The sequence below is a fragment of the Poromitra crassiceps genome (genome assembly GCF_964638095.1).
Source record: "Poromitra crassiceps genome assembly, chromosome: 3".
In the NCBI taxonomy this organism is placed as follows: Eukaryota; Metazoa; Chordata; class Actinopteri; order Beryciformes; family Melamphaidae; genus Poromitra; species Poromitra crassiceps.
The window spans coordinates 686,551-707,824 of NC_139625.1; the positions used below are offsets into that span (position 1 = coordinate 686,551).

General features: G+C 44.1%; 1 protein-coding gene across 3 annotated transcripts; it reads right to left on the bottom strand.

The window, feature by feature from the left end:
- Nucleotides 1-4,589: 4,589 nt before the first annotated feature.
- Nucleotides 4,590-20,057, bottom strand: mtfr1l (mitochondrial fission regulator 1-like). Of its 3 annotated transcripts, none has more exons than XM_083633563.1 (7): nt 19,940-20,057; nt 19,379-19,453; nt 19,152-19,259; nt 14,787-14,896; nt 13,666-13,877; nt 6,108-6,492; nt 4,590-5,191 (listed from the first exon to the last, which is right to left on the bottom strand). In XM_083633563.1, exons 2-7 carry the CDS (start codon nt 19,391-19,393, stop codon nt 5,074-5,076), a joined length of 948 nt encoding a protein of 315 aa, XP_083489689.1. In that variant the 5' UTR covers nt 19,394-19,453; nt 19,940-20,057; the 3' UTR covers nt 4,590-5,073. The 3 variants fall into 3 exon arrangements, with proteins under 3 accessions (XP_083489689.1, XP_083489690.1, XP_083489688.1); XM_083633564.1 differs by having other exon boundaries at nt 19,152-19,238; nt 19,379-19,539; nt 19,940-20,053; XM_083633562.1 differs by having other exon boundaries at nt 19,379-19,539; nt 19,940-20,053.
- Nucleotides 20,058-21,274: the final 1,217 nt, after the last annotated feature.

Here is a 21,274-nt window from a genome sequence, read left to right on the forward strand (position 1 = left end):
CCACAGCATGTCTTCGTCGGTGTGGAGCCGCGGAGGGGCCGGGTAGGTTGGAGTCCACAGTCTCCAGTCTGAGCGGCTCGCTTCACCTCACCGTCCCCTCTTCCCCGACCAGCCTCCACATCACCGCTGCCTGCTGCTGCTGCTATCTGTCAGTCACGTTGTAACCCTAACCCTAACGTGTACAGCCAGGAGAGCGACTTTTGTTTCGTATTGCGAATAGAACGACGAACATAATAATAAAACGCATCGGACCAGTGTGCAAGGTTTTCTGTGAGATGATTTTTTTTCGAATGGCGGATAATAAAAAAAACGCGCTCTGTGTGTAAACTACGATATTCAAACTGAGTCAACTCAAACTAATTTCCTCATCTAGGCTACTCAATAACAGCCAAATCCACAACTGTAGAGTGGGCATGGCTTCGAAGGTCTCTGGGCTCCAGAGCTATAGGCTATAAACTCCTTGTCCATGGATAACATTTTGACGTTTATTTATTTTATTTTATTAGTTTATTTGGCAGGGACATAGGCCTATACAAAAAAACATTAAACCCCATAGGGGAAGAGATGCTTTGTAACAGATGTAGCTATAGGCTACTTTCCATCTGAAGCCCCTGTTCTGTTGCACCTTTTTTCTTTTGGAAAAGTAAATGCATGATAGCTGTGGGATATACTGGAATTAATTGTTTTATATTCATTGTATTTACACAAAAAAGAAAAGCTCTGTCCAGTAACCTGGAACACTTTTATTTTTAGATGTTTTTGAGTGAGATCGTCCTACCTCATGCAAATGATAAGAAATGTGACATGAATGTTAATTTTCTATTAAAGCAAAGTTAAAAAGTAAAAAAATAACCCGCCAATTATTGTTCTTAGAAAAAAAATCGGAATCGGCAAAAATCGGTATCGGCAAGTCAGACTATTCAAAAATCGGAAATCGGAATCGGCCAACAAAATCGCATTCGGTGCATCCCTACTGGATAGGATAGGCTCAAGCATCCAGAACTAAGTAAGCCTGGATAGGATAGGCTCAAGCATCCAGAACTAAGTAAGCCTGGATAGGATAGGCTCAAGCTCTCTCGGGCCTTATGGCTATTACAAATTCTATAAGTCACAAACACGCATTAGCCTGCTTCAATCCTTTAATGCATGTCTCCCCATGATGAAAATGTGTCAATGTCACCTTAGACTAATGGTCGATATATTTATAGTTTTAACAAATCCCCATTTTGACACAAAGCCCTATTAATTGAACTCTCCACAGACATCTCCCTGCATCTAAAATAAGTAGGAAGTCCATGCGATGGTGGAGGTGAATAGGGACAAAGTAGGCCAAGGACTCGCACAGAAAATAGATTCACTGAGGGGCCGGATCATCTTGGGCGTTCGAGATAAAGAACAGAAGGAAATGAGAATGTGGGTTAACAATAATCCAAGGAATTACAGGCCTAGGAAAACAGGCCCAGGAAAACAGGCTCCCCACAGTGTGAGGAAGGCCTAGGAAAACAGGCTCCCCACAGTGTGAGGAAGGCCTAGGAAAACAGGCTCCCCACAGTGTGAGGAAGGCCTAGGAAAACAGGCTCCCCACAGTGTGAGGAAGTGGAGATGTTTTATACACTTGGTGGCTTGATATTCCAGGGAAAATGTATGTGGTGATGACTGACCTTACATGAGTTAGCCTCACATGGTCTTACACCCCCATCCTACTTTGTTTATGTCTCTTTATGGGCTGTTATTTGACCTCTGCATCATGTACATCAAATGTACTGACAATATAATAATATGCCATCTTGATTCATTCATGCAGAAAATGTAGTGCATGTTATGACAAGCAAAACAGCTCCATTCTCTCTCTCTCTCTCTCACACACACACACACACCTTTTGTAGGGGATACAAACAGCATGCAAAAAGTTACCCATTCATTACCTCATATCAAAATATTACACAATTTCTTTGGTGCTCCTGCATTGCCACCCTATGGTAATTTGCTGGTACTGCATGCAGAGGTGAAAAGGCAAGCTGCACTCAATGCAAATTAATCAACTGTCCTCCTCGCAGTCCAAAAACAGCTATGATTTCAAAACATCAGCCCATCTTTATTTACAGTTCCTAACATGACAAAACGTATGGCAGGACACATACAGGTGCTGGTGAGCTCAACCCTACAGAAATGTACTGGGGTGAGAGTCTCACAAGAAAAGAGAAATGGTAGAAATGCGCAAAAAAAAGTTCTGTGAAAAATCCCTATATCGACTCTTGTTTTTCTCAGTTTAGTTGCAGGGCTAGTGCTATCCAGTTGCTAGTCTCCGGTTCCACATCTCACCTCTATACAGACGTATCCTCGTACAGTGAATCATGTCTATGGGCTATCTTGACATTTAAAACAGCAGCATACATCTAAGACCAACGCAGATAGAGGGCCGATTCTGACAACACCACAGAGTGAAAATCAGACGGACAGATGGGCACATTCTTGTTTTCAATCCAGATCACTTGGCAGTAATGCCTCTTTCACACTGCAAAACTACAGTCAAAGGATTCTGTTTTCTAAGCAAAGACATCATTCAGACAAGAGTTACAGTGAAATGGTGGAACTAAAACTCACATGACACTCGCAATTCTTGCAATGACAAAACTAGTTCACTTATCAATGTCAGTGTTTCCCACAGGATTTTGAGTATTTGTGGTGGGGGACCGCAGACCCCCTAGGGGGGTGCGGTCCCCCACCATTTTAAAAGTAAAATGCATGAATTTGGTGTACTTTGAGAAAGCTTAAGAGCAAAATTAAAAGGCTAGATCTATGAAGAACATGTCATCATTACTGTGCTGTGGGTTTACAATGACAAACTAAATTTATCAGGGATACTCAACTTGCTTTGCCCGGGGGCCACTTTCGTGAAATGATAAAGGCGAGGGGCCAGTTAATAACCAAACAATATACATTTTTCTGTAGCGGATTGTAGTTTTTTGGGGTGTCAGCCGGAGTTTATGTGGTGCACACCGGATAGTTAGTTAGGTTAAGTTAGTTGGGTTAAGTACATACATAAGTGCCTGGGTAGCGAGCAGATGGCAGTATTTGACAATTTAGCAGCTAAATCATAGATTATTGAAAGATATTCCATATTCCAGACTGAAATGCTATAACAGTACAAGTATTGGCCAGAATGACATGAACATTTGGACACTTATTCAGCGGGTATCTTGCATGTTGCGTTCAGGTGCACTGTAAAAAAAAAATATATATATATATATATATATATATATATATATATATATATATTTTTTTTTTGTCAACATCTTTTTGTGGCGGTCAAAATCCTTTTGTGGCGGTGCGCCACAAATTCCTTTATGTATGGGAAACACTGAATTTATATTTGTGCAATGAAAACGTTTGCGTTATTTCAAAGTGAGGAACACACAGAGGCAGGCAATGAGTAACCTGACGCTGCCAGATGGATGTAGGTTGCTTCACTCAATACCGCCCCATCTGGCAGAGTCAGGTTAGGCAATGAGGGGATGGGCTGATCAAAACAAACGTGTGGCACTTGAACAGATAAATATATGGGAATAAAAGCAGGTATTGGAACAGGCAATAGTTTTGCAGTAAGGTGTCAACTGGAGAATCAATCAGCAACAACATGAATTATATAAGTGTCATCATACACATGCTTTGACATAACTGTGTACAGAATGATCAGAAAGCACAGAGTTCAGAGGTCATCTATCCAAACTGCGGTCACCTCTGCCACGCCACATCAAATCAGCAAACATTTCCAAGAGCCACACAATCTACACTACAGGAAAGTCAATTGGTCTTGAAAAAGACCTGCACAAGTTTGTCTCTGGTGTTGTTGTTAACAGTAATCATATTAATTTGATTCAAAAGTATTCCATGCACCAAACAATTCACTTCACACGATGTCAACGTTTTCTCACTCTGTTTAGCCTGGATGTTTAGAATCTTTGTCCTGTGGTTCAGTGACTGTCATGTCACACACAAACTAAAGACGAGCATAAGATGAGCTGTGGTTTACAGGAGCAGTGGAGTCGTGTTTTGAACAGGAAAGAGAGAGCAACAGTCCCAACAGATATGATGCTGTGAAAAGTCTCCCATAAACACTATGAGCTACAGTACATCACTGTATGCACTCTATAGATCTTTCTCCATTTGTACATAAAATATGTTCAAGTATGTTAGGACTGTTTTACATGTTTGGAAAAACAAATCTAAAAAAAGGCTAATTTGCTTCTCTTCTGTTGAAAGTTCAAAAACTTGTCAGAAAAAAAACATCAGGTAGGAAACTCGACTCTTGTCATAGCAGGATAGGTAATATGCTCCTTAAACAAAATAGCCTGCACACAGAGCAAGTCATTGGGCAGCAGTGGTACCAGTCCATTGAGTTATTATTCACAATTAATTTGAATGTGAAATAATCCTGTCACAGAGATGACGTGTCTTTCAGAGGAGAAATCGAGACCGAATTCAATATGCAGTGAACTCACTGTTGACTTGTTATCAAGATGATCAAGAGTAGGCCATCCCCATTCAGTTGTACCGGCAGAGGAGTCAAGTGAATGTTGGGGGCCGAGTTTCTTTTTTTTTTTTTTTACGTGTGTGTGTGTGTGTGTGTGTGTGTGTGTGTGTGTGTGTGTGTGTGTATGTATGTATGTATGTATATATATATATAATCTATTGCCTTCGCTCGGTGGAGCTACGTTGGGTCTCCATGGGTAAACATTCCACAGGCAAAGGCCTGATAAAGAACAGAGAGAACAAAAAAATAAACCATGAGTAACGCAGGACATTTTACCATTGAATACTAAATAGGAAATACTAGCCTAAGCCTACCATATCCTCTCATCAGATTGCCCCATTTCAAAGACCTCTTCATTATAATGCAAAGCTTAAAAAACCCTCTCAAAAGATGAAATATATAAAAATTTAATCATACACTTTGATGACATGTTGTTGAAGGACCAAGCCAAACACTATCCAAAACAATGTTACTGTTCTCTTCTGTCCTGACTTACATGAAGAGCAGGATCGCGTAGCGGTGAGAAACAAGAGATCAAGCTACTTCCGTTTCACAGCGGCGATATCTTCTTCCTTCAGGGTAAACTTTTTCCTAAGAGCCTCTGAAATCAGATTGGCCGAGTCCTCCTCTCTCAGGGACGTACAGCCTCTGTTGTACCTGCAGGGACACGCAGCAAACAACACAGGCGGTCACTGGCTGAAATATCTTGATTGTATCAATCACACTGTCAAAAGATTCCACATCCACGCGCCTGATTAAGTGTACTATGTGTTCTATCTTCAAGCCATTTTGATCAAGGCTTATGCTTAAATCTTTGAACTGTGTTTCTTACACAAGTTAATTTCTTTCCAATGCCTTTGCTACCATGTATTAAAGCAGCTTTGCTACCATGTATTAAAGCAGCTTTGCTACCATGTATTAAAGCAGGGGTGTCTTTGCTACCATGTATTAAAGCAGGGTGCTACCATGTATTAAAGCAAGGGTGTCCAAACTTTTTTCAATGGGGGCCAGATTAGATCATGTGAAATTAACGGGGTGCCGGCCAGCTGCTTCTCACATGGGTTATAAAAATTTAAATAAATCACATACAATTGTACAATTTTGTTTACCATCTGAAAATATTATTACTGCCTGTGTTGTTCCTACTTGGTGCTTGTCTACAAACTGTATGATAGTGCTGTCATCATTAGGTGAACAGAAAAAATGTGAATTAAACTTGCTTGATTAACCAATATTGTGTGGAGGGCCACATATAGTATATTTTAAGAGACAAGGGGTCCGGAGTGAATGTCTGTCGAATATCCAACTTAAAACCAACTTCGCTGCGGTGCACTGATAATGCCGTGGCATGAATATGAATTGAAGAAACGTACATCGACATAAATTACAGCTACGTTATGTCAACAGCGACAGAAAATACATTTGCCGTTATGTTACATACGTGGAATGTTATCCACAGAAGAAATGTTACTGTAACGATGACAAAAATAAAAACCTTTTTGAAATTGCATGACTTCCCATACATACAGTAGATCAAGAACAAAGTGGCATTTGGGCGGCTGATATGCCATACCTGTCTTTGCTCATCTTCATGCGGTTCATGTCCTTCAGGATATCCATGACATCAGCAAAGCTAGTGGACTTGGACAGCGACACAGTGTCCTCCTCCGCCTCACGGAAGTCCATGCTGGGCCTGTCCAGGTCAAAGGTCGCCGATGCAGTCATGGAGACGGGCGGCAGCGGGTCGGGGAGCAGCTCCGACACCACAGAGACCACATCTTCCTCGTCTTCCTCCTCCTCTTCCGTCACGTCACTGATGACGAAGGAGGCGGCGGCTGTGGCTGCAGGCTGGTAGGGCACCGGCACCGTCTCAAAAGGCGCCAAGGAGAAGCTCATGCTGGTGTCATCGGGGGACAGCAGGTCAGGGGTCAGCAGGTCAGGGGTCAGGGGGTTGGAGCCTGAGAGAGACGAGCAGAGCAAAGGTTTGTCATTCGACATTGTTGGAGAGAACAGATTGGACACATCTAAGGAGCGGAGCACAAATGATGTTTCCGCTTTCACTATCCGTCTCTAGAGTGAAGTGCCATGGTCAAATGCTTTCAGGCACTATCCGTCTCTAGAGTGAAGTGCCGTGGTCAAATGCTTTCAGGCACTATCCGTCTCTAGAGTGAAGTGCCATGGTCAAATGCTTTCAGGCACTATCTGTCTCTAGAGTGAAGTGCCACGGTCAAATGCTTTCAGGCACTATCCGTCTCTAGAGTGAAGTGCCATGGTCAAATGCTTTCAGGCACTATCCGTCTCTAGAGTGAAGTGCCATGGTCAAATGCTTTCAGGCACTATCCGTCTCTAGAGTGAAGTGCCATGGTCAAATGCTTTCAGGCACTATCCGTCTCTAGAGTGAAGTGCCATGGTCAAATGCTTTCAGGCACTATCCGTCTCTAGAGTGAAGTGCCATGGTCAAATGCTTTCAGGCACTATCCGTCTCTAGAGTGAAGTGCCATGGTCAAATGCTTTCAGGCACTATCCGTCTCTAGAGTGAAGTGCCATGGTCAAATGCACTGTAAATAATCCATTCACGTTTTTGATCCGGTGATGCAGGACAAACATTTAGCTTTGCAATAATAACCTACACTTAAAGGTCAATTATCAGAGGGTCCTAGGCAAGAATCATATCATCTACCTCACAATATAACTGGATTGTCTATAGGAGGATACCGCACTATCACTTAATATGGAGGCTTGGTCTATATGAGGTCTTTCCCTATTCACAGACCATCTCATGCCACAAACATGTTCTTCCCCTGGGGTTTCCTCCATATATCATCAATATGGACCCACACTAAAAACATGCAGAGGATGGTCGTCTGACCAGCGAGGGTTGGAAGAAGTCTGTCCTCGCCCCGGGTGCTTCACTGAAGCTGTCCAGTGCTCCTGGCCTGACCCCGGGTGCTTCACTGAAGCGGTCCAGTGCTCCTGGCCTGACCCCGGGTGCTTCACTGAAGCTGTCCAGTGCTCCTGGCCTGACCCCGGGTGCTTCACTGAAGCTGTCCAGTGCTCCTGGCCTGACCCCGGGTGCTTCACTGAAGCTGTCCAGTGCTCCTGGCCTGACCCCGGGTGCTTCACTGAAGCTGTCCAGTGCTCCTGGCCTGACCCCGGGTGCTTCACTGAAGCGGTCCAGTGCTCCTGGCCTGACCCCGGGTGCTTCACTGAAGCGGTCCAGTGCTCCTGGCCTGACCCCGGGTGCTTCACTGAAGCGGTCCAGTGCTCCTGGCCTGACCCCGGGTGCTTCACTGAAGCGGTCCAGTGCTCCTGGCCTGACCCTGGGTGCTTCACTGAAGCGGTCCAGTGCTCCTGGCCTGACCCCGGGTGCTTCACTGAAGCTGTCCAGTGCTCGTGGCCTGACCCCGGGTGCTTCACTGAAGCGGTCCAGTGCTCCGGGCCTGACCCCGGGTGCTTCACTGAAGCTGTCCAGTGCTCGTGGCCTGACCCCGGGTGCTTCACTGAAGCTGTCCAGTGCTCGTGGGCTGACCCCGGGTGCTTCACTGAAGCGGTCCAGTGCTCCTGGCCTGACCCCGGGTGCTTCACTGAAGCTGTCCAGTGCTCCTGGCCTGACCCCGGGTGCTTCACTGAAGCTGTCCAGTGCTCGTGGCCTGACCCCGGGTGCTTCACTGAAGCTGTCCAGTGCTCGTGGCCTGACCCCGGGTGCTTCACTGAAGCGGTCCAGTGCTCCTGGCCTGACCCCGGGTGCTTCACTGAAGCTGTCCAGTGCTCCTGGCCTGACCCCGGGTGCTTCACTGAAGCTGTCCAGTGCTCCTGGCCTGACCATGGAGGACGAGCCAGGATGGGGAAAAATGCGGAGGACAAATTTCACAGCGCCTCTAAGCACGTGTGTGTGTGTATAATGCATATGTGCATGCATTGGTGCATTGTGTCAAATAAAGACAGGGTTTGTCTGTCCTGTACCTTTATAGAATTTAATTGGAGAGAAGAGACAGCAGCTGGCAATGCATGTGGCTTTAAATCCCAAAGGAGACTTTCTTACTCCTCTGTCCAATTAAAATTTCAGAACATATAATTTTATTTTTTATAATCAGGGGGGAAAATACAAGTGAATGAATACCATAGACCGGCTAAAAATATAGACAAAGTCTGATGTGATGTGAAAACCCACTGGTTTTTTGACTCGCGTTTTGTGGCCGTCGCCATCTTGGGGTCCTTCGTACGAGATGGGCATTAACATGGGGGTGAACGAGAAACGATCCCTTTTGGATACAGCCTCAAGTGGCCACTGGAGGAACTACAGCTTTCAGTATCACTTCCACGGCTTCCTGTGTCAAAGCCCAAGCTAGCCCACCACTGGTGATTATTGACATGTGACTTTCTTGTGTCCAACATGTTCGGCCAAACAAACACTGACGTGCACAGATGATCTTTAGGCACTGAGATGATCTTTAGGCACAGATGATCTTTAGGCACTGGCCTACAAACTGATGTGAAGACATCTTAGTACCAAATGGCTTTAGGGGAATCAGGGCAGCTGACTCGGCCACAAAAGAATCAAAGCCTGCATGTCCAACAAAGGGCCCGTTTACACATGGTATTAAAATGCCATCTATATCCAGAGACGCATGTTTCTCTAAAAGACATGCATGGTTGTTGTCCTAATTCTCTGATTAGCTTTTATCAATTCGGATTATAATTCCGTGACACTTAGGAATAGACTAGGTGACAACCAAGTATAGTTTGGTGACAAGCTGGAGAGACAGTTGACGGTCGGTATAGGGGAGTTTCTAATTATGGAAATGTCAAAAAATTAAAATGTCAAATTGCCACCATGTGAAGGTTTTTTGCAGGCCATCACACATACAGATCCTTTCCAAAAAATTAGAATATCATGGAAATACCATGGGGGACCGTGGGCTTCAGCGGATTGTCAAGCAAAGACGATTCAAACATTTGGCGGAGATTCAGGGGGAGTGGACTGAGGCTGGAGTCAGTCATAACTGAGAAGTAACTGCTGATTTTCTTCACACATTTCTTGAAATACTGTTTTGGGGGTTTTCTGGAGCTGTAGGCCAAAATTATGAAAAATTAAACAAATAAAGGCTAGAAATATTTCACTTTGTGTGTAATGAATCTATAATCTATGAAAGTTTCACTTTTTGAAAGGAATTATGGAAAAAACTAACTTTTCCATGATATTCAATTTTTTTTTTTTTAAAGCATCTGTACATCCTATAGTAGCCTCCTATAATGTTATAATGGTGTTTTTTCCTGCACAAACCAGGCTATTACCAGAAATAGCTTGGCAAAATGATATTCAAAAAGCTCCTCTCCTGGCTGTCTCTCCGTGTGTGTGTGTGTGTGTGTGTGTGTGTGTGTAAGTGAGTGAGTGAGATCGACAGCATGTCTGTAGCCCAGCTGGTGACTGTATGTTTCCCTCACTCCGGCCACTCTCTGCCCTGCCTGTCTCTCTCTCAGTCTAAGTCTGTGTGGCGCGGTGTGTGGGGGGTTTTATAGACAAGCGGTGGTGTTGGTGGGGAAGGTGGGTGCAGATTATTTGGTAACGACACAAACCGTTAACGTCACATCAACCAACCATTTTAGCAAATAGGAAGGGACATTTTCAATCTAGAAGTAGATTTTGACCTGCATTCATCAACAACACTACTAAATTTCCATATACATTGATTTTCAGCAGAACAAAGTGGAAAAAGTGTGCAGTATCGCTTTAATGCCAGGCTGAAGAAAATGCTTCATCATGTTTGGGGTACAGCCTCTCCTGCAGCAGACGGTCTTCCGACAGCCATTGCATTTAGCAAAATTATTTAACATCCTCCAACTAAAGCTACTCCAAAATTTGGACCACTAGTTATAATCGGCCATGTTCAATCTAGCTTTGTAATGGAGCAGTGTGGAGATACATCATCACTACCTGCTGCAAAATACAGCTAAATTATGCACATTTGTGGTGAAGCTTGTTTATGATGATGGCTCAGTAAAACAATCCTAAATCTACATTGTTCAAAGCAGCCATTTGAATGACCATATGCATCAATAAATCAAACATTAGATTTTAAATCAGTCTGAATGTTCTGAGTGATTTGATTTCAATACATTTGTTACCAATTTTCAGGTCAAGGTTCAAGGTTCAAGGATCAAGGATATTTATTGTCATTCCAAAACATGAAACATGAGAGGGAACGAAATATGAACTCAAGGTCCTGGTGGATAGATCAACTAGATTAACTAGGATATCATAAATCATAAAATACCATAAAAACAACTGAGTACTAAGAAAGAAAAACAATATAAAAACATAAATTAGAGACATCATAAAAACAACATAATACCTGGTGTAAGAGCAGAGAAAACAGTTTAAAGTGCATGTTTCGCTCAACACGGAGCCACTCAAAGTCCATTTTGTTTCGCTCACAGCTGGCGGCATTAAAGTGCGAGGAGTGTGGCAGCATTCACTACAGGAGCAGCAGATTAAATATATACATATATAGATATAATACATACTATGTACTATATATATAAAAAATAATATATATGTATATAATTAGATACGTAGGGATAGTAATAACTAGAACGACCGCAACGCGGACTTATGCCTCCGCCATTAGTTCATTCTGGGGTCCAAATCGCCATTTGAGGCAAATTGGAAGAGATTCCGTCAAGGCGCTCCTGTGATGTTGCGTTACAGAGCTTGGAAATTGGGTGTGTGAGAGGTCACAGCGACCTTGAACTTTGACCACCAAAATGTAATCAGTTCATCCTTGAGTCCAAGTCGGTGTTTGAGACAAGTTTGATTAAATTCCGTCAAGGCATTCCTGAGATATCGCGTTAACAAGCTTGAAAATGGCGTTCGAGAGCTCACCTTGACCTTTGACCTTTGACCACCAAAATCTAATCAGATCATCCTTGAGTCTAAGGCGATGTTTGAGGCAAATTTGATGAAAGTCCGTCAAGGCATTCGTGAGATATCGCGTTAACAAGCTGGAAAATGGCGTTTGAGAGGTCACAGTGACCATGACCTTTGACCAGCAAAATTTAATCAGTTCATCCTTGAGTCCAAGTCGATGTTTGAGACAAGTTAGATTAAATTCCGTCAAGGCATTCCTGAGATATCACGTTAACAAGCTTGAAAATGGCGTTCGAGAGGTGACAGTGACCTTGACCTTTGACTTTTGACCACCAAAATGTAATCAGTTCATCCTTGAGTCTAAGTAGATGTTTGAGGCAAATTTGATGAAATTCCGTCAAGGTATTCATGAGATATCGCGTTAACAAGCTGGAAAATGGCGTTTGAGAGGTCACAGTGACCTTGACCTTTGACCACCAAAATGTAATCAGTTCATCCTTGAGTCCAAGTCGATGTTTGAGACAAGTTTGATTAAATTCCGTCAAGGCATTCCTGAGATATCGCGTTAACAAGCTTGAAAATGGCGTTCGAGAGGTCACAGTGACCTTGACCTTTGACCTTTGACCACCAAAATCTAATCAGTTCATCCTTGAGTCCAAGTCGATGTTTGAGACAAGTTTGATTAAATTCCGTCAAGGCATTCCTGAGATATCGCGTTAACAAGCTTGAAAATGGCGTTCGAGAGGTCACAGTGACCTTGACCTTTGACCTTTGACCACCAAAATCTAATCAAATCATCCTTGAGTCTAAGTCGATGTTTGAGGCAAATTTGATGAAATTCCGTCCAGGCGTTCCTCAGATATCGCGTTAACAAACATCGTACGGACGGACGTACGGACGGACAACCCGGATCCATAATGCCTCCGGCCTGGCTATCGCCGGCGGAGGCATAATAAGGTAAACGTTATGAGAAATAGCAGCAGTATATTGCACGAGCAGCATTTTGATATATACATATATAGATATAATACATGCTATGTACTATATATAAAAGATATTAATATATATGTATATAATTAGATACGAGAAAACTAAAGAATATAACGTCCCTGGTATATAATCCAATGTGGGGGTTCAAATGCATTATATACGTATACAGCAGTGGCGTTTCCGGGCCACTTTGACTGGGGTGGCCCAGGTGGGTCACAGATCCAAGCAAAGGTGGCACTAAGTGTGGCATTTAGGAAGGATGTAGACAGGTTTACCTTTGCCAAACTTTGGAGTGTTATTTAGCCTGCTAATGACATGATTGGTAGCAGACAGTGGATGCATTAGGTCTTCTAGTTTCATAGGATATCAGTATTTTCACTCTAGCTTTAAAAACGAGCCTACTACAGCCTCTGAAAGACAGTCATGTTGGCCACAGATGCCAGCAGCACCCTCAGGATTTTGGGGTGGCCAATTCGTTTTCAGGGGTGGCCAGTGCCACCCTGGGCCACTCCCTAGAAATGCCCCTATCCAGTAGGGGTGGGGGGAAAAATCGATACACCATAGTATCGCGATATTTTGCCTGACGATATTGTATCGATATTTGGACGCCTAGTATCGATATTGCAAAAAAAAAAAAAAAAAAAAGATTTTGCAGGCCATTCGTTCCAAGGCCAGCAGTAAACAAACGGTAGCATATTTTCATTTTGTTTTAACAGTAACAGTTTTGTCATAACAGTAATTTACAAATTCCCCAGTTACTGAATGGGCTGCACAAGATGTTTTGTGCAAGTGAAGTGAAGTTGCATTGTTCAAAAACTACCTAAGTACAGTAGTCCACACACACATCCAGTTAAGGTGGACTGTAAGTAGACAGTAACAAACAGTTCAGTTTGTCAGGTGCATGCAACTATGACATGACTTTATGAAAGTTGTTGGTCTGTCTACTTGACAATGTTTGGTTAAAATGGTTGAAGTCAGATGTACAGACTGGAAAATTGTTCTTATATAAACCAGATGTTGACAAAGTTTTCCTTTGGGGACATAATTTGCAGTTAAAAAGGTAAGAAATCGCAATATATCGAAATATCGCAATATTTAATATATCGCAATATTCAATATATCGCAATATTCAATATATCGCAATATCGGCGATATCACAATAATATCGTATCGTGACTCAAGTATCGTTTTAGTATCGTACCGTGGGCATCTGGTGATTCACACCCCTACTATCCAGTATATACACTGTGCAGCTCCCACTTGGGTTACCTACCGGAATCGCTTGACACAATCTTGGCGATCTGTGCACGGAGCCTGCTGAGCTCGTCCTGCAGGGCGGTAGTACGGTTCAGTGCGGTCACACCAGGCTTCCTCAGCCCCTCCACCTTCTTGCCTTCACGGCGGAAGTTTGGTACAGATGAGTTCCTGTGGAGCACCAGGAGGGGGGTGGGCCGCCACTCATGTCTCAGAGGACGTGAGTCACTCCTGCACACAGAAGACTGAGCCATTAGCAGCCTATGGCATTATGATAACAAGATGTGACATTATGGGGATGAGTACAGCTCTATGTCGCATGTCATTTATCTCTCTCTCTCTTCCTCCTACCTATTGACTATAAACAGCTGAATACAAGACAGATCAATTAACTTCTGATTTAATCCAACTGGTCAGAGATTTGTCACAAGTCCATACACATAATGAATGTCTCTCCCTCAGGGTTCATACAGACATTACAAAACGAAAAGGACTTTTAAGCACCTTTTTAAAAAGGGGCTATTTTCAAGGTTTTCCAGGACTTGCATTTTTTCCCCCTCAAAATCCAAACACTTCAAGCACCTTGGCAGAACCCTGCTCACTACTAGACAGTATATACCGTAAATTCCGGACTATAAGCCGCACCTTTTTTCCCGTTTTTTGGCCTTTTTTGGCCCCTGCGGCTTATATAACGGTGCGGCTTATCTATGGATTTTTTCCAAAAAAAAAAAAAAAAAAAAAAAAAATCTCTCTTTTTTAGCACTCTTTCTAACTATAAATCCTATATAACTATAATAAGTTTTAATTTCCTCTCTTGCCCTCTTTTCACCACACTGTATGACACTGTGTGCACTGTAAAAAACAACACAGGTGGTGTTGTGTTATGTTGTTTTGTTGAAATGTTAATAAATGGGAGCTTCCTCAAACAGCCATCTCTTTCCCGACAATCCCCTCTGTGCATGAACCCTTACATATGGTAATTAAACATTAAAACACAATAAAAAAAAAAAAAAAAAAAAATACCATTAAAACACCCGCGGCTTATAGTCCGGTGCGGCTTATATAAGAAAAAAATAGTCAACTTTGCAGGTGCGGCTTATACACCGGTGCGGCTTATAGTCCGGAATTTACGGTACATACCGCACTCTGGCATACGTCTCCTCCTCATCTGCAGCAATCCAGGCAATGTCTGCCAAGGTAGGAACCATGGGGCCATCCATAGGCCGAAGAGGGGGCAGGCCTGGGAGTTCCTAACACACAAGGGTAAGAGACAACTTGTCATGACACAAATTCAAAATTTATTATTAACTGCTACATAGCAATATAGGGAAACATAATCACCGAATATATACGCCAATAGGACGAATCAGCGTGACGTCACTTGCCACCCAGAAATGCAGAACCCCTCAGCAGTTAATAGTATGAGTTGCGCCAAACAAACGTTAATATCTCAAAAACTATACATCACATCACTTATATTTTGACATTCTGAGAGCAGAAGTAGCTCAAGAGTTGATTGATTGATTGAATACTTTATTGAAACAATGGCACGAGAAATACAGCGTAAGACCAGATTCATTGAAACAAAAGGAATAAAACACAACAAAGCCCGAGGGCTTATTTCCATTGTGGTCCTTGACGTGAAGCAAATGGAGTGAGTGTATGTGTGCATGTATGAGCGCGTGTGTGCGCGAGGGACATTTAACAAACTAAACATTACATGCGTTACACATATAAATAAATACAGGAAAAACCATCTATATGTATATAAATACATATAAATACATAATATACAAAAACACACGTACACACTTCCACCCCTGTACACATACCTAAATACACACATAAATATACATGTAAAAAACAATACAACCTTTACACTTCTGCAATAATCATTTTGAATCAATTCTTGCAGAAAGGGCCAACCTTAGGGGCCGCTCTGTAGCCACTGTTTTAAGGTGGACTTATACGTGAGTTTGGACCCTAGATCTTTTATATTTTCGGGGAGACTGTTCCACAGAATCGCTGCTGAGTATAAGAAAGTAAATTTACCTATTAAGGTTTTAAATTTAAAAGGAACAACGTTGTTTGAGCTTCCCCTGGTGGAGTGACTGTGCACCTCGCTAACCCTCAGGAAATAGCCAGAGAGGTACACAGGGGCTTTCAGGTTAATGATCCTGTGGACCATACACAGCTTGATATGAGAGACCCTCTCCTCCACTCTCAACCACCCGAGACTGAGGAAGTGAGAGCGGAGGAGAGAGGCTCTGGGGTGTAGGCCCTGGACAACCCTCACCAGTTTATTTTGGGCCGTCTGAAGTCTGGTTTTAAGTTTGGCTGCAGTGGCTGTGAACCACGAGGAGCAGGCGTAGTCGAAATGGCATTGAATTAGAGCATTTGCCAGTATCAACAGCGTAGCACTGTTTATGACTGGGGAGATGCGAGCTAAAAATTTGGTCTTTTGATTGACCTTAGAGATAACTTTTAAGGCCATCTTTTCGCCTGAGAGCTTGTTGTCCAGGATACATCCCAAGTAGGTGATCTCCTCCTTTGAGGGTACGGACACGTCACCCACCATAATTGAAAATCCCGGGGATTTTTTAAGCTTAAATTTGGACGCAAATAAAATTGACTCTGTTTTTCCTAAGTGGAGAGACAATCTGTTGTCCGAGAGCCAAACACCAACATTTGAAAGTTCCATGCTGTGTTTGATGTATAATTATGCATGTTGTGTTAAAGTAGTGTGAACTGTCACTTTTTTAAATGTAAACAGAGTTAACTGGCTAGAGTCAGACACTCAAGCCTCACGCCACTTGGGCTCCATAGGTTCCATCGCCGTTGCCACCCAGTGACGCGGTTTGTTTACCAAAATGCTGCTCGGCTGATCCCTTGTGTAGGAGCCAAATTTGGTCTGCTATTATTTCCTGTGGTCATCGTGTGTAATGTTTTATATGTGGTGAGGGTGGGCAACCTCACCTCCTCCCCACTGACCATCAGCATAGGAGCGCCCCAGGGGTGCGTCTCCAGCCCCTTCTGGTATGACCTCTACACCCACGACTGCGTGGCGACTCAAACCTCTAACACCATCGTGAAGTTTGCAGACGACACAGCAGTCGTGGGGCTGATCTCGGGGAGCGACGAGACGGCCTACAGAGAGGAGGTGGGGGCCCTGGAACAATGGTGCCAGGACAACCACCTCTCTCTGAACGTCTCCAAGACCAAGGAGATCATTGTAGACTACAGGAGGGGGGGGGGCGCACACCCCCCAATCACCATCAACGGCACAGTGGTGGAAAGGGTGGACAGCTTCAAGTACCTGGGAGTCAATATCCACCAGGACCTGACATGGGCCGGCCACACCGCCACTGTCGTCAAAAAGGCCCAACAGCGAATACACGGACTCAAGCGCCTGAAGAAATTCGGGCTAAGGAAAGAAATCCTCAGGGACTTCTACAGAGGCACCATTGAAAGCCTGCTGACTGGCGGCTTCACCACCTGGTACGGGAACTGTACCACCATGGACCGCAGGGCGCTACGGAGAGTGAGACGCGCGGCACAGCACGTAACAGAATGTGAGTTGCCAGATCTGCATGAACTGTATAAACAGCGGTGCCTCAGGAGGTCCCTGAAGATCATCAAAGACACAAACCATCCCCACAACAGCCTGTTCTCCCTGCTACCCTCAGGGAGAAGATACAGGGTTCCGAAAGCACGCACAAATCGCTTGAGGAACAGTTTCTTCCCGCAGGCCACGAGACTCCTTAACATACACAAATAGTGTAGTAGCCGCACTGTACCGTACTGTAGCTGCTACCACTACGTATGTCTAACGTTTAATTGTATGTTTAATAAGGAATATGCTATTTGCACCTGTATGTCAAATACGCCGAATTTAAAATGCCGAGTTTAATTGTATGTTTAATAAGGAATATGTTATTTGCACCTGTATGTCAAATACGCAGAATTTAAAATGTTTAAGCACGTCTAAAGTATGCACCCGACACGTGCACCTATGTGCAGTGAATATGCCACTGTCCCTGACTTGTCTTATCACTATACTGCCTTATGCTTGTTGTGTCTCTTGTTGTTTTTGCACCCATATGCCCTGTTATATTTGTTATATTTGTACTATTTGCACTATGTTGTAAACGGAGTCCACAGCACAAGAATTTCACACGTGATACTTGTACCATGGAGTGACAATAAAAATCTTGAATCTTGAATCTTGAATGTCCATGGGGTGTCGCTGTGCCATGTTACCTGGGCTCAGGTATTCTACATAGGTGCTGCCTTCACCTCTGCTCACTAGGTGTTTTGACCCGGAAGGGCAAATGGTTTTTGAGCGTGCCGCTACCAGCAGCGGGAACATTTGTTTGGTGCGCTGTCTCTTTGCTTTCTGTAGAAAAGAACTTTGCTGTATTCACATCAGTGAAATTGAATAAATGAATGGGTTCCGAACATCAAGGACAAGGCTTCTTCGTTCTTACTATTGGCCCATTTCCACCGCAGGTAGTAGCGCGATCCCGCTCCGCTCGACATTTGGTCTCATTCCACCACTAAAAACTATCCCAGCCCTGGTTGTATTGGGGTCGAGTCGTGCTACTTTTAGTACCTGCCTCGTCGTGGTTCTATTCTGTGAACCCGGGTTCATACGGTGACGTGAAAACATTGTTGACGACTGATTGGTCAGGCAGAATCGTGTTTACTCTGTCTACTGACTGTCATATGCAATGCTGGCGGCTGCATACCAGTTTAGTGGGCTTACCTTCTCTTCTGTTATGTATATTTCCATCAGTCTTTTGTGTTGCTGCCTTCGCCTCCGGTGAAATAAAATTGTGGCGGGTGTTCAATTGTCTGAAAATCCCGCTGGTCAGGAAGCTCTGTAGCTGAGTGCAGGCTGCAGCGCTCCGCTAGGCCGCAGTGGGTGTTTGGTGAAGCCGCGGTCTTGCCTGGTGAGAGGCCGCGGGGTAGAGGCTTCACTCTGTTGCGCCTCTCCCGTCCCCGCACAGCGCATGCCTGTGAGTTTGACTAACTACAAAGTGATATCCATTATCCTGGCCGATTGTCACATTTGCCCATGTACACTGTAGGTCATTTAGAGGCACCAATATTTCATAAACAGTTTAAAAGTTCTGTGGATGGATTTAATTGTAACGTTATGTTATAGCCTACTTCGGCTATAAGCGAAGGACAGATATGCGGTCGCTATGACGACCAGCTGTGGGCGGGGGTGGGTGGGGGCAGATGATCCGCGGTGGAAGCAAAACGTCCATCGAGCCGAAACGATTAGAGCCGAGTGGTGACGAGCTGTGCAGGGCGGTAAAATGTGGTGGAAATGAGCCATATGCAGCGCTCAATGCAATGTTATCGTATGTGGTATGTATTACATCAGCTGCAGCGAGTGCGTCAGCCAGGTCATCCGCGGTCTAAGCACCTCAGTAGCCTACAGTATCAGACTGGGCTCCTATAACACCTTGTATATGCAGGACATGACATGATATTTACCTGGAAACATGCCCTTTGTGGAGGTTTGAGCGGAAGAGTGGAACCAATTCTTCTCACAACACTGCGGGTGGATCCATGAGGCTTGTTCTGCCAGATAGGAATAACTTCCTGAGTAGTATGAAATAAATGCTGTTAGTCAATCCAAAAATGTACCATACACCCATATTATTGTTTAATGCACAATCTGCATCCAGATGCAATCACAGGACACTGGACAGCTAACTTACTGCATCTGTTTCCATGGTGAAGGGTCACTGGGGGATCGTGATGCACATCTATATGCCAGGTGCTGCTAGTAGTGCCTGAAGATGGAGTGATTTAGTAAACAAGGGCCATGTCATTCCGACTGCCAAATCTTCCGATAAAGATCAGTGAACTCTTACAGCATCTGTTGACAGATATATGCATGAATTAAAACCATAGATTAAAACATATCAAACATAAGGTTAGCCAGCTAACTTAGCCTACTAACGCTATATAACAATTCAATATGTGAATGACTGCCCAACCAAGCTGGCTGAACGTTCATGAAACACGATAATGAACGATACTGTAACGTTAGTTAGCTAAATAAGGTTAATTGTGGCTTTGTTGTTTGCGCATTAGCATTGCTCATTTTAGCCGGCCAAAGCTAACAGTTAACGCTAGCTTTCTTTTAGCAGCATCGTTCAGATAGCTAACGCCAACGGCCCTTCGATTGACCCTCAGCCGTAAATATAACGGTGTTTCTCGCTGTGTTTCGCCGATCTTCACAAAATGTAACGTTTGATTGTTTGCACACAACTTACGATAGACTGCTGTATCTGAAAAATCTCGACTATGCACGCAGACTGTTTCAGAGAAACATGTTCTCCGTTTCGTCTTTCAGACTTGGGTTCATGGGTGCTGTTGTCGTTTTCTAGGCCCGGAAACCTGTTCCTCCCTTTCTGTAATCTGATTGGTTGGAGTGTAAACACATGCTACAACCTCAACCAATAGTTTTCGTGTATCAAAACTTGATACATGGCTAGTCTGGGCACCTTCCACCCCGCTTTTTGTCATGGGGGCGTAAACCCCGGACCCAGAATTAACACCGGATGGCAATGCGCCTAACAACGTCTTTGTTGCCGTTAGCTTGACGCGGTGATGTTACCTAAACTAGAGTCTGATCAAAACAAAGCTAGCGTTACATAAAACAAAACGTTTATGCAATATGGCATCTCCGCCACCACCGCCTGACACACCGGTCAAAACGGTGAAAGAGGATTCTGATACTTGGGTCAAATTGTCAAGTTAACGTGAAAGTTGACGAGCTAGAAACGCTGCCATCCGGTCTAGGGCGGGCTCTAGGCGGGAACCAGTAGGGTGACAAAATCAATTGTGGGCGGGAGCCAGGCTCTTTCTCGCCGAGAAGAGCCTGGTGACGTGAGGTTATACATGGCTCTGTAACCTCGCGTCACCAGGCTCTTCTCGGCGAGAAAGAGCCTGGCTTCCGTTCACAATTGATTTTGTCACCCTACCTGGTTCCGGCCTAGAGCCCGCCCTAGACAGGAAGAGCAGCGTTTCTAGCTCGTCAACTTTTACGTTAACTTGACAATTTGACACAAGTATCAGAACGGCTAGCCCCTTTCGGAACTGCTAACCTAGTTTACGCTACTACGCATGCGTAGTAGCGTAAGCTAGTTTACGCTACTACGCATGCGTAGTAGCGTAAGCTAACCTAGTTTACGCTACTACGCATGCGTAGTAGCGTAAGCTAGTTTACGCTACTACGCATGCGTAGTAGCGTAAGCTAGGTTAGCAGTTCCGAAAGGGGCTACAGAACGGCAAACAACAAAACAAAAGATGGACGTACGTACCGAACGAAGTTTTTGAAGAAGTTCTTTTAGAAACATTGCGGATTCACAATCTCACATCTTTTTAGTCAATACAGAAGCTTTGAATCAGACAATTAATCGAGGAAAGAGACGTCAAGCTAACGGCAACAAAGACGTTTTTTGGCGCACTGCCTTCCGGTGTTCATTCTGGTTCCGTGGTTTACGTCCCATGACAAAAAGCGGGGTGAAAGGTGCCCAGCGAGCGCCTAACAAAGGTGGTTTGCACTGCAAATTGCAGTGCTTGCAGTGCTGGGTGCAGCTGAGGTT